At 49.8% G+C, this 13,922-nt stretch overlaps 1 protein-coding gene across 1 annotated transcript in view; it reads right to left on the reverse strand.

The window, feature by feature from the left end:
- The window catches only part of IL21R (interleukin 21 receptor), a 32,628-nt gene that overhangs the window by 17,415 nt on the left and 1,291 nt on the right, over positions 1–13,922 (reverse strand). Inside the window, exons 2-3 of the mRNA XM_073361584.1 lie at positions 8,384–8,458; positions 4,518–4,623 (exon numbers count right to left, since the gene is read on the reverse strand). Of these exons, the coding sequence (XP_073217685.1) occupies positions 4,518–4,623; positions 8,384–8,458 (181 nt within the window). The remainder of the gene's footprint in view (positions 1–4,517; positions 4,624–8,383; positions 8,459–13,922) is intronic.

Raw genomic sequence — 13,922 nt, forward strand, 5'->3', positions numbered from 1 at the left:
TAGTTCAGCTCTCCCACGGCTTCAGTTATTTTGTAGGGTCCCTGCCACTGGGCCAACAGTTCACTTTCTGCTGTGGGCACAAGTACCATCACCCGATCCCCTGGTTGGAACTGTTGAAGCTTCGCTTGGTGGTTATAATGGGTTCATTGGGTCTCCTGTGCTCTCTCCAAGTGTTCCCGTACAATGGGCGTAACTCGGGCTATCCGATCTCTCATCTGCAGTACATGCTCAACTATGTTCCTTCCGGGATTTGGCTCTTCTTCCCAGGCTTCTCTGGCTATATCCAATATGCCCCGAGGGTGGCGCCCATATAGTAGTTCGAATGGAGAGAAACCCGTGGAGGCTTGCGGAACCTCCTGGATGGCAAACATGAGGTAAGGCAATAGGGTATCCCAGTCTTTCTCATCCCAGCTCACCACTTTCCTGATCATGGCCTTGAGGGTCCTATTGAACCTTTCCACAAGGCCATCTGTTTGCGGGTGGTATACAGAGGTCCGTAGGGCTTGTACATGGAGCAATGAACAGAGATCTTTCATCAACTTGGACATGAAAGGTGTCCCTTGATCAGTCAATATCTCCTTGGGTAGCCCAACCCGGGCAAAGATCTGTACTAGCTCCTTAGCTATTGTCTTGGAAGCTGTGTTGCAAAGGGAAACACCTTCTGGGTAGCGGGTTGCATAGTCTAGTACAACAAGCACATGCTGGTGGCCCCGAGCTGTCTTCTCTAGGGGCCCTACCAGATCCATGGCTATCCGTTCGAAAGGAACCTCTATTATTGGAAGAGGTATCAAAGGAGCCCGCAAGTGCAGGCGAGGGCTGTGTAACTGACACTCTGGACAAGAGGTGCAGTATCGCCGGACATCTTCATGTTCTCCTGACAAGAACCTCCGCAGGATCCGTGCCTGGGTTTTCTCTACCCCTAGGTGTCCTCCAAACAGGTGACTGTGGGTGAGATTCAATATGGCTTTTTGATGTTTTCGTGGCACCAGAAGTTGTTGTATCTCTTGCTCCTGCATTTGCACCACGCGGTACAGGAGATCTTTGTTCACTATAAAGTAAGGTCCGGGACCCCAGACCCTTCTCATCCACGGGTATCCCATCAATCTCTTTCCTGGCATTATCATATCTGGGGTCCTCCACCTGGTCCCGCCCAAAAGTCTCTCTCCCGGGACTAACCTGCCAAGCTCCCAGGGGCCGGTTCTGCTTCTTCCAACGGCTCGCCGCCGTCATGGCTGGGGGCAGCTTCTGGCTCACCTTCTGTGGTGGAAGTTTCTCTGTTGGCTGCTCGCATCCATTTGCCTACTAGGGAGGTCTTCTGGCCCTGGGTCAGGATCCGGGTTCCCAAGGCCTTCGTGGCCTTCCGCTCTTTTTTTGCCTTCCGGGTCTTTTGGGGGGCTGAGAACAGATCCTGAGAAATCTCAGCAAACTTCGGGGGTTGACATTCCCCCGGTGACGAATCGCTCACCTCAGGGTCCCCACCTCCCTCCAGCCTCTCCGGGGGGAGTAAATTATCAACCCTGGATAGTCCCTCCCAATGACTACAGGATATGGGAGTATAGTAACTACGCCCACGGTCACCTCAATGGGGTTTCCCTGAACCTCTATCTCTACTGGGATGGTGGGGTAATGGCTCATGGCCCCATGCATGCACGTCATTGCTGTGCATTTCGCTTGTAGCAGCTGACTACTTTTTACCACCTTACCCGATATGAGGGTGATAGCACTCCCAGAGTCCACAAGCGCGGTAGTCTCTGCTCCATTTATCCTCAGTGGCCTGGTGTAATTATGTGGGGTTAATGCGACCCCCGCGAGGAAGCATGGGACCTCCCAATCCCCCAAGTTACATTGCATAGGCTCCTCGGTGCTGGGACACTGTGCTGCTATGTGTCCCCACTCCCCACATGCATAACATCTATAATTGCTTTTAATCACTCCCCTATCCCGGGGGTTAGGGGGTTTAGTCCCAGGGTTCCCACCACTCAGGCCAATCTCTTCCTTCTGGGGTCCCCGCTGTTTTTCAGCCCCTCCCCCTTCTTCCTCCTAGGACTCCCTGGGGGTTTGGCTGCCCAACCTTCCAGGGTTGGGGTCGGGTGCTTGCTTCGAAAGGGGCCTTCCTTGGGTAGCCAGGTCAGTTCCCTGGCTGTCATCTGTCTTTCTACCAGTGTGATCATCTTGTCGTACGTGGACGGATCGTTCTGGCCTACCCATTTGCGGAGATCTGGCGGCAGTCCCCGCATGTAATGGTCGATGACCAGGGTCTCCAAAATCTCCTCTGGCCTGCACACCTCGGGCTGTAACCACTTCCACGCGAGCTGTATGAGGTTGAATAGCTGTGACCTCGGGGGTTTGTTCTCCTGGTATTTCCACTCATGGAACCTCTGGGCCCTTACCGCTGCCGTTACTCCTGATCGTGCTAGGATCTCTGCCTTCAGATGGGTATAGTCAGTGGCATCTGTGGCAGGCAAGTCAAAGTAGGCCTTCTGGGCTGCTCCACATAAAAAAAGGGCGAGAATGCTGGCCCACTGATCCTGGGGCCACGCCTCATGCTGAGCAGTCCTTTCGCATGAGAGGAGATATGCCTCTACGTCATCTCCTGACATCATCTTTGGCAGACAACCAGTGGCCCTCAGGGTTTGCGTCCTGTTGGACCCCCAGGCCCGGGTGGTGAGGATCTGGTCCACCACCTCTCTCAAGAGGGCACGATCTTGGGTCGTCTGGGTCATCAATAATTGATTGATTTCTTGCTATAGCCACATAGACTCCTGTTGTGCCATTGCCTAAACCCGGGTGGCCTCCTGCTGGGCTGCCATGGCTTGTAGCAGAGCTCTGACCACCTCCTCCATTGTGGTACAAAGCAAACAAACAAACAAAAAAATCCAAAACCCCAGTGCACTTTCTTTTTAAAGCTCTTTCTTCCGCCACGCTGTGAACGAATTCCCACTCCTGACACCAGTTGTGACAAAGCTCTGTCCTTGCCTCCGTGGGTCCCGTGTTTCCTGGCGGATTTCACTAGCCTCAGAGGCTCACCGTGACCCTGCACGTAACCCTTCTCTCTCTAGAGACAAGGGTCACAGTCTACTCAGCCATTTTCATCATAAGCCAGCGAGGGAGGTGAGGAGAAGTTATCCTTCCTTGCACAGTCTCTGTTGTCTCCCAGTCTCAGTGATTAATCAGGGGGCAAAGGTGTGTGTGGGGGGGAGCCCGGGCCCACCCTCTGCTCCGGGCTCCAGCCCAGAGACCCTAACAGTATCAGCTACGGTAGCTGACCTTTTAGAAACATGACATGTACAATTCCCTGGGCTACTTCCCCCACAGCAGCCCTCACTTCCTCAAGCTCCACTTCACCCTTACCTCAGGGCCTCCTTCCTTGTGCCTGACATGGTGTGTACTGCTCAGCCTCTCCAACAGCGCAACTTCCTCCCACAGCTCCTGACATGCACACCCACCTGACTGACTGGGAGGCTTTTAACTAGTTTCAGCCAGCCCCTGATTGGCTTCAGGTGTCCCAGTCAACCTAGCCTTCTCCCTGCCTTCTGGAAAGTTCTTAATTGGCCCCAGGTGTCTTAAGTGACCTGGAGCAGCTGCCATTTCACTTAACCTGGTACCAGGGATTTGTTTAGCCTGGAGCTAATATATCTATCTCCCACTACTTTTCTATAGCCATCTGGCCTTGCCCCGTCACACAGCACATAACTAAATGAGTTAGCAGAGAAGTTCATGAAAAGTAAAAGGGACCCAATTAGGTTTTCAAATGGAAATTCACTTCTGTATTCAAATAAATATTTGCAGAAAACCTTTTCCTTCTATTTACTCAGCTCTAAGCAGAGTTATGAGAAAAATCTTGTGACTACAGGTAGCATAAAACAGCACCGAGGTGTCGGTGCATAAGGGGAGCTAGGACATTTCAAAGTCAATGGGGTGTTATAGGTTACTATACTGGCTATAGATGAGCTGTGTAGTCTCTTTCATTCAGGGAAGTTTCTATAAGTGAGCTCTCATAGGATGCAAAGACAGAGAAGGGTCAAGGGTTACAGTAGCAGGGGAGGCACAAGGTCACAGATCTGCCCAGAAATAAACCCACATGCTGGCAAGTAGTGGGCAGTAGTTTTATTAATGTAGTGAACAAGATGGCTGAGTCCTAACGTTCTGCTCCAGATGCATGTAATTCCATTGTTAAACAGCAACAGATCCAGCCTCAACCCTGAGGAGACAGAGAAGCTTCCAGGGTGGGGGAGAGGAAATGAAGCAAGGAAGAGAGCAGAGTCAGTATGGCTGTGGGTGGGAGGGCAATACAGCCCTGTTATGGAAGCCAGGAACCATGAACTCCCCTCTCTTTGTTAACTGGGCAGTTGGCCGGCAGCTGGTGTCGGAGTGGGAGAGCTGGAGAGCATGAGTGAGCGAGGCACTGAGAGAGAGCGAGAGAGACTCTGCCTTAGCCCTGGGAAGGAGAACAACACTCTAGTCTCCAGCAAATCACAGCTAATTTCATCATTGTTCTTTTGCTTATTAATACATACCAAGTTGCAGTGAGATTATACAAAGTCTCACTGAGGTCAGTTTTCTGGATACACGTCAGAGTTTTTACATAGTCCACAGAACAAAGGAGATCTTCACAACATGTAGCTGTAAGTTCAGGGAGAGAGAATAATGCACCAGCTCAGACCAAACTGCACTTCGTGTCACCACACTCAGCCCTCAACAGGGCACGTGGCACAGCAACATGACCCAGATTGCTCTCGGTGCCAGTTCACCTCAATACACAGTGCTTCATGTCTAGTGAGGCTTCCCAGGCAGTAAACCATTGTAAGCCAGAGCTGTTTTTAATAATATCCCATTAAAGAACATTAAGGTTGCAAGTGAAGCGCTGAAAAGTCAGGAAATGCCCAAATTATGGTTGAATGTGCAACCTTAACTCTGCCCCCTTTTATGTACACATCATGATACACTCTTTAGTTACATGCTATTATTTCTGCAACAGCCCTGACTTACTTAGTACACAGATTGGCTATGACCATGTAATGACTGTATCATGCACAATTCTGGCATTACCTAACTTTTGAACACTTTAATTTGCAACTGTACCATTCTTTTAATGGTTTTTGTATTAAGCATTTCCAAGATTTTTATTTTGTAGGAAAAAATCTTTTAATCATGTATTTTTTTCAGTTCTCTCTGTTAATGATTTTTGACAGCTTAGCAACTGCATTGTTAGTTTATTTTCATATCTGGCTCCAGAGGTTTGGAAAAATCTTTTTCTGTAATCCTGGCACAAAGATATTTTAATTTTGTATTTGTTATAATCTGTGTAAGATGTCGAGATGCCAAAATGATAGGCATAGATTTATAAACCTTTAAATAGATAACTGAAACAAGTTTCTAACATAGGGGAGAAAAATGTCAAGAAATTACATGCTGAGGTTTGTTAGTGCTCTGAGTTGTAGTTGAAAACTGACCTATAGCAGCATTTGATGCTGCTGTACATTATTCTGCGGAGCATTCTGGTCAGATGTTAGCATTTGAAAGGTATTGTTATGAGAGTATTGGATCCTGAGTAGTCCTGAGCATGACGCCTAGACAATATCTCCATGGGGTGATGCAGGGAAGAGAGATTTCAATAAAGGACTAAAGCAGTGTTGAGAACCTCAGCTGTGTGTAGTGCTGAGAGTGCTAAGGAAAAGGTAAAAAGTTTAGTAGTCTGTGCTAACTTAGCAATAACCAGCGTGTACATTGTACAGCCCCCCAGCTCAAGGGGGCCCTGATCTGATTAGGGCTTTTGGGTGCTACCACAGAACAAATACATAAATATTATGAATATATATATAAAAAAGAATAAATAAATATAAAAACATAAAGAATAATGAAGCTGCTGCAGGAAACACAAGTGTATGATGGTGAAATCCCTCAGGATCATGCCCACAGTCAGATGGTGGAGAAGACTCTAAGCTAATTTGGTCTCTTCTGCCTACAGCCCTGTTCCTGTTTGAAAGAAGCAAAATTCCCATTACACAAGGGCAGATGTTGAGACTGTGGCCCCAGTAAGATCCTCTCCTCCTTCAGTGGCCTCAGGACTTGAGCTAGGGGCATTCTTATCATGTGTCCCACTATGAGTCACTCAGAAGGTGGGTTTAGCCACCGCTGTTACTGCAGTTTTATGGACTCTCTGTATAACAGGGGTGGGCAAACTTTTTGGCCTGAGGGCCACATCGGGGTGCAAAACTGTATGGAGGGCCAGGTAAGGAAGCCTGTGCCCCCCAAACAGCCTGGTGCCCACCCCCTATCCGCCCCCTCCCACTTCCTGCCTCCTGACTGCCCCCCTCAGAATCTCTGACCCATCCGACCCCCCCGTTGCTTGTCCCCTGACTGCCCCCTCCCAGGACCACCTGCCCCAAACTGCCCCCCCCCGAGATCCCACCCCCTATCAAACCCCCCTGCTCCCTGTCCCCTGACTACCCCCCCAGCCCCCAACAGGCCCCCCAGGACTCTCACGCCCTATCCAACGCCCCCGTTCCCTAACCGCCCCACCCCAGAACCTGCGCCCCATCCAACTGCTTCCTGTCCCCTGACTGCCCCCCGGGACTCCCTAACCAACCCCCTCACCACCGTGCACGCATCGCCACCGCTCCCTTACCATGCCGCTCAGAGCGGCAGGAACTCGCAGTCCCGCTGCCTGCGCAGCAGCGTGGCTGTGGGGGAGGGGGGACAGCAGGGGAGGGGTCGGGGGTAGCCTCCCCAGCCGGGAGCTCAAGGGCCGGGCAGGAGGGTCCCGCGGGCTGGATGGGGCCCGTAGTTTGCCCACCTCTGCTGTATAACTTTTCATGAGTGATGTACCCGAATATTTGGATATTAATATCTGAACTGTATCTTTAAATTTATTAATCTAAATTTGGGTTATTGCTGATTATGTCCCATATGTATTATATGACTTTTAAACCAACTGTTGTACTTCTGGATAATCTAAGCGCTACAGACAGATGTACAGACTTTCTGTTATTTTTCTTGACCTGTGTCTTATATAATTTTAACATTAGCTTTAATAAAATTTTTAAATCAGCTGCTGCAAAATTCCTAAGTCTTGTCAGTACTACACCAGCCAGAAGGTCTGCTTCTTTCACTGCTTGTTCCTCTGGGGAGAGAGGAAGGATCCTGCATTTTAGCTTTGCTGACGGTGAAGCTAGTGCTTGATGTTAAAAAAAGCACAGATGTGTACTTCCCCTCCCCTCCCCTCCCCCCAGGAGCTGTGCTCCCTTCTCCCTTGCACTTCTTAGCTGCATCTCTGTGGCTGTGTGCACTTTATCATCCCGGCAGTTGTTTGTGAAGCTGCAGTGTGTGAAAGACCTAAGCCAACATTCAAAACAGCCACAAGATTCAGTTTTATTTAGTGTTCAGAGTGTGGCTGAAGTGAAAGCTGCCTGCCCAGAGCTAACTGACAGAGAATGCAGCAAGTTGCACTGTGGTTTATCCACTTATCAGATCAGCCAGAAATGCCCACCATGTCCAGCCACCTTCATATCAAATGCAATCCCCCCCACAAGGATAATGCGCTTATTTTAGGGCAACATTGCACTGACTTATGTGTCCAGTTGAGGCTGGAGATTCTGCCTGAGAAGAAGCAGCTCAAAGGGAAAGAAAACCTAAGGTTTTCCCCTGACTTTGCTCCACTGCTTCCCTTTCTTTAGTCTGTTGTTTTCTCCCATCAGGTTAAAATATGCTGTCCAGGAGCAGCCTAAGGGTGCCAATCTGCAGTGGTATGCAAGACTCCAAAAAGAAGTGGGGGGCATTGACTGGAAAAGAGGACAGTTGGGGATCCTCACAACACCCATCAGGAAAGAGAATTTATAATCTCTAATAATTAGCCTATAGCTGGGTGGAGACCCTGGATCACCCAGCTGGGATCAGGTGGGCAGGGGGCTAACCATCAGACCATAGGGTGCAGCAGCATAGTCGAGCAGCCTGGGCCCAGGACTGAGAACTAGGAACTCCTGAGTTCTCATCCTGGCTCTGGTACCAGCTTAGTTTGTGGTCTCAAACAAGTTGCTGTCCCACTTCAGTTTCCCCTTTTGTAAAATTGGGATGAGAACAGTATTATTATTATCTATTGTCTCATACTTAGACTGGAAGCTCCTAGGGCAGGGACTGTCACTATGCTATGTGTATGTACAGCGCGTAGCACCGAGAGTGGGGCCTGATCCATGACTGAGGCCCTTAAGCCCTGCCACAGCACAAACAATCATCAGTAAAGATTACGTAAGTGCTGAATAGTATATTAGAATCATTCCGCCACTGTGATCCTCACAGACTAACCTTGGGTGTGTGAGGCAGCTGCAGAACATTAGACCAAAGAATTCTGCATTTGAAAAACTGGGACAGAAACCTGGGAACTTACTGTGCTGAAGTAAAAGGAAGAAGGGAATTGCCTGCAGCTGGAATTTGTTCCTCATGTTGATCCCAGTTGACCGTCCTGAAAAACAAAACATGAGCTCAGCCCCGCCACCAAGTCGTGTGTGTGTGCGTGTGTGTGTGCGTGAGAGACAGATGTCAGGGAGCGTCACCCAGCCCTGTATTGTAGTTCAGTAAGTAAACAGATTACAGCACATGCATGCAGGCTAAACGAGAGTCCTTGCTCACTGCTGGGTGCCTATGGTTAGAAATGCTACGCAACAGCGAGCAACAAACATTGCTGGAACTAATGTGGGTGCTTGCAGCTGTGTAGATTCTGGTGCTAGGCCCTATAGAAACACAGCAGACAGACATCAGCTATGGAGAAAGTGGATCTGGTCTCCTTAAAAGCCTCCTCCTTTGTTTAAACAAACACTAGCATCTTGTTAATGACCCCCCAGGAAAGCATGTGGGGCTGTGGCCCTGGGCATAGGACAGGAGAACTGTCTTCATGGAACATAATAAAGAAGTAAAGCAAAGCCTATCTCTCCTGCATCACAGAACATTGGTAACACACTCATTCATTTAAGGAAAGGCTGTTCTGACACCATTGGCTGAAGAGCATTTATACGAAAATCTTTTGATTGCAAGGAACAAGGAGGTTGATCAGATCTTTGGATCTAGTGACACTGATAAGTCACTGTTCTGCTCAGCCATGAAAGGCAAAGGCTCTTGCTCTGAAACCAACCCCCGGGGGACTCGTGGCACACACAGTCCAAGCTTGAGTTTGCAGAATGGCTAACATTTATTTTTATGCCAATACAGAGGTATACATTGAAAGAGTGAAAAATAAAATCCTTGCAGGGTTTGGGCTGGAGCTCCCCATCATCAATACCCACTGCAGATTCACCCTCTGCATAACACTGCCATCCCAAAAGGGGCCAGTGGTCCACAAAAGGAACAGGGAGAGTCCTATACCAGGAGGTTTTAGGTCCCAGGGCACGTGGCTTTTGCAGAGGAAGCTAGCTTGCATTACAATGGAAGGATGCTCTTACCCAGCGTTGTCAGATTATGTTGGGAGGCAAAGACACCACATTGCATTACAATATTGCAACACTGTCACGGATGTCATGAAAGTGTGACAAATGCCAAACCGAGGCAACAGAAGGTAGGACTTGTGGACTCTGCTGGCTAGAGAGGGGCAGGCTCAGGCAGCTGGGCTGGGTCACACTTTGGCCACCCAGGCTCAAAGTGGCACCTGTAGGAAGAATGCTAGGAGTGAAGCCTAAGGGTGCAGGGCATGAAGCTGCTGCAGCATGCCTTCCCCATGGCCCTGAACAAAGGTCAGCTCAGCGCTCAAAGAATCCCTGTGTGTCCCTCCATGCTCAGCGGTCCCCAGTCTCCGGAAGCACATGCACCACATGATCACGCAGTGATGAGGACACCAACTAAGCTCTTCTAACCCAGGGAATATTTTTGTTGTTTAAAAACTTTCCAGGTTTACTCAAATAATGAAACCAAAATAATTTTAGCAACCAGCGAAAAGCCCCTTGGCTCCTGAGCTAGTTCAGAGACGGACTCTCACTGAACCGTGGCACCAGGGTGAGATAATCAAGTCATGCTCATAGCTGAACTGTTAGCAGGCCAGTTCGGAAGGCAGGAGAAATGTCTCTCTCATGTACAGCTCCACATCCCAGCTAGTAATATGGTATAGGATACAAGCCCAACATGTCACTGTCACCCTGGCCTCCAGGTGTAAGCATTTTACTTTTTTTCTGTCAATAAAATATGTTCTTGTTCAACCCTAAGTTACAGGGCCTGAGCAGAGATCAGTGGGTGACTGTCTGTGCTGTGCTGTGCAGGGGGTCAGACGAGATGGCTGTAGCGGTCCCTTCTTAACATCCATTAATATCTGACTCCAGGGTAACATTCCCCCCGTCCTCTTCTCCCCTCTCTCGCTCTCTCTCCTCTCTTTTTTTGCACCTGAATCATCTCGTGTCATCCAGTCCTTTAAAAAAACTCCCTTTCTTCCTTGAACCCCTTGGACATGATGCCTCCTTACATAACTGTAACTACCTTTCTTTCCTCCGGAACTTTCTCCAGTTCTCTAAAACTTGGGCCACTGTCAACCTCCTTCTTACACCTTCCCTCAGCTCCTGACTTCCCCTTCTCCACCCTCTCACTGCCAATCTTCCCGCTCTCAACAAAGCCCCTGAAAAAGCCGCCTTCTCTCATCTCTCCAGTCACAGCTCTCACAACAGTGTCCTGGCCTGTTTCCAGAGCATGGAAACTGCTCTCCGCTGGCCATGTGATGAACAAGCTCCTCCTCTCTGATCACGAAGGCTCCTTTTGTTTCTCTTTCTCCTGGACCCCAACGCACCCTTTGACACAAGCCACCTTCCCAGACCTGCCTCCATAACTGTGCTGGTCTCTCTAGTACAGAGGTGGGCCAACTACGGCCCACGGGCCACATCCAGCCCATGGGACCGTCCTGCCCGGCCCTTGAGCTCCTGGCCAGGGAGGCTAGCCCCCGGCCCCTCCCCTGCTGTCCCTCCTCCCCCGCAGCCTCAGGTCGCCAGGCTGCCAGCGCTCTAGGTGGAGGGGCTGCAAGCTCCTGCTGGGCAGTGTGGCTGGCTCTGGTCCTGCTGCTCTGAGTGGCATGGTAAGGGGGTAGGGGGTTTGGTAGGGGGTCGTGGGGGGCAGTCAGGGGACAGGGAGCAGGGGCTGGGGGCTGTGGATAGGAGTCGGGGCAGTCAGAGGACAGGGAACAGGGGGCATTGGATAGGGGGTGGGGGTCCCGGTGGGGCAGGTAGGAGCGGGGGGTCCCAGGAGGGGGCAGTCAGGGGACAAGGAGCGGGGGGGGGTTGGATGGGTGGGAGGTTCTGAGGGGGGCGGGAAGTGGGAGGGGGCGGATGGGGGCGGGGGCCAGGCTCTTTGGGGAGGCACAGCCTTCCCTATCCGGCCCTCCATATAGTTTCGGAACCCTGATGTGGCCCTCAGGCCAAAAAGTTTGCCCGCCCCTGCTCTAGTAACTAGCTGCCTTCTACCTTTTGTGTATCATATCCTTGCCTTTACTACTACCGCTGTGCTAGGAATATTCAAGTGGCACACAGCTCACACTACACCGAAGGCCCCACTCTGCCTCCCACTGGCTGTTCTTCTTGACCAAATAAACTTGCTTTGCCTCAACTTCCTCCCACTGTGTCTCAGACACAAAAGTGCTTCTCTTGGGACAGTACTTCTCCTCAAGGATCACTCTCTCTCTGTTGCCTCCTTCTCAGAACTCCAGTTTGTCTTCAGTGCCTGCAACCTTCCTGTCTTCTTTCATCTTGAGCTCCCCTTTTTCCTCTACATGCCCTAGGTTTCTTTGCGATCTTGGTATCATTCCCCATGCAAACCACTGCCTGGATTCCACCTCTGCTGAAATTCTCACCCAGGCTTTTGGCTCCACTCCCCTTGACTGTTACAGCTCCCTTGCTATGGTCTCCCACTGTCCTAGATCTTGGGCATGCACGGAATGCTGCTTCCTGCCTTCTCATATGCACAAAGAAGCAAGACTTACATCACCATCACTTTCAAGAAGCTCTGCTGACTCCTTGTTCGTTTCAGCATTCACTTCAAAACTGCTCTCCTAAAACCATTGGTAGATTTGCTCCAGCAGACCCTAATGGACTTCTCCCCTTTCCACTACATCTGCTCGGCCAATACAAGCTACATGTCTACTCCTCCAAACCATCTGGCTATCACTTGCTCAAGAACCTTCTCCTATGCTTCTCCCCTGCTCAGAGACCATTCAGAGAAAAGCATAGAAAAGATCAAGAAGCTGGAGGGCCTGACACAAGAGCAAGAGTCAAAAGTGCTACACTCCTCTAGCTTGGCTAAGAGATGGATATGTGGGGACAAGATTACAAGCTGCCACACAAATATTTGAGAGGGGTTAACACCAAGGAAAAAGAAGAATCATTTAGGGAGTACAGTGGGTGGAACTAAGAGTGATGGGGTGAAATTAAGAAACGGAAAATTCAGTCTGAATATCAGAAAAAATATCTCAGCATTGATATCTGTTAGGCTTTGGGATTATCTCCTAAGAGAATGGGTCGAAACCATCTCACCTGAGATATTTAAAACTAGACTGGGCAAAATATTAGCACAAGGGGAATACTCATGAATTGACTTGTGGGGTAGGCTGGATGGGACTTAATCCCACCTCTAGCTTTTATGATCTCTTTCATTAAGAACATGACTCCTGCAAGGAGTGAATCTGAGGCCCCTGCACTATTCCTGTTGCAGTTACATAGCATTCCCCAAACACGGGATATAGGTCTTTGTCTAAGAGATGCAATAGAATGTAGGCAGATTAATGCACTCAATGCATTTACCTAATCCCAGCGTGGTGTATGTCTCTCGCTGCTTCTCCCCCTTGGCTCTTAGAGTCAGAGTCCAAGGCCAGGAAGGATCACCATATCATGTAGTCTGACCTCCTGTATATCCCAGGCCACTAAAACCACCCAGCACCTCCACATTAACCCAACAACTGGAATTAGACCAAGGTATAGTGGAGACGAGGATGTGCCACAGACAGAGAACAGGAGGGACCGAGGTGCACCAGTGCCTAAGGTTCCCTGCAATGGCAGGGAAACGATTAAGTGAGATACCCCCAGATAATCCTATCAAGTGATCATCCCATCTCTCCATTGCGTCGTTCTCTTTCATGTTTTCTCTGTTCCCTGGCATTTCTCGTTCTCTCTTTGGGAAGCACCCTCTTTCCTCTCAGACTTCGTTCTTTCTTTCATGTCCCGTGTTCTCTATTGTTCAACCTCTTGCTCTTGCCAGGGCCCCCCAGATCTCTCTCTCCTTGGCACCCAAAACCTTCTCTCCTTCTCCCACCAAATTTTCTGACATAGGGTGGTAAGGGAGGGGGGACTGCTGCTCTGATAGAGTCAGGGCAAGTGTGCCAGTGAATGCCAGCACCTATTCCCTAGATCCTTCTGCTTCTGCTCTGGGTTCTGTGCTGAGACACACATGCAAGATCAGAATAGCAAGGGAAAGGAGCAGCAGGTCTCGTTATGGCCCTTTGCAGCTGGATGAACCCGCACAAGATGCAGCTGAGGGCCTTTTCCATTCCCAAGGCCTGCTGAGGCTCTAAGTCCCTGGGTACGATGAAGACGACCCCCTTCTTTGCCTCATTGACTTTCCACATGATTTTTAATCAGAAAACACATCTCCCCCTTTTCCTACCCTGTAGGTTCACCTCTGTTACTAATTTGGAAAGTTCACATGGTGTGGAGCAATGAGCAACAGGCTGGGAGCCCTGGGCTCTATTCTCAAATCTGCCATGGAGTCACTGTGTAACCTCAGACAAGTCATATCACTTCTCTATGGCTCAATTTGCCTGTCTGTAAAAAGAGGACAAAGATACATACTGAGCTCCCAGGCGATTTGGGAGGCTCGTAGATTCATGCATTCCAAGGCCAGACGGGACCATTGTGATCTGATCTGACCTCCTGTATAGCACAGGCCAGAGAACTGCCCCAAAATAATTCCTA

This window comes from Lepidochelys kempii, chromosome 10 (assembly GCF_965140285.1).
Source record: "Lepidochelys kempii isolate rLepKem1 chromosome 10, rLepKem1.hap1, whole genome shotgun sequence".
In the NCBI taxonomy this organism is placed as follows: domain Eukaryota; kingdom Metazoa; phylum Chordata; order Testudines; family Cheloniidae; genus Lepidochelys; species Lepidochelys kempii.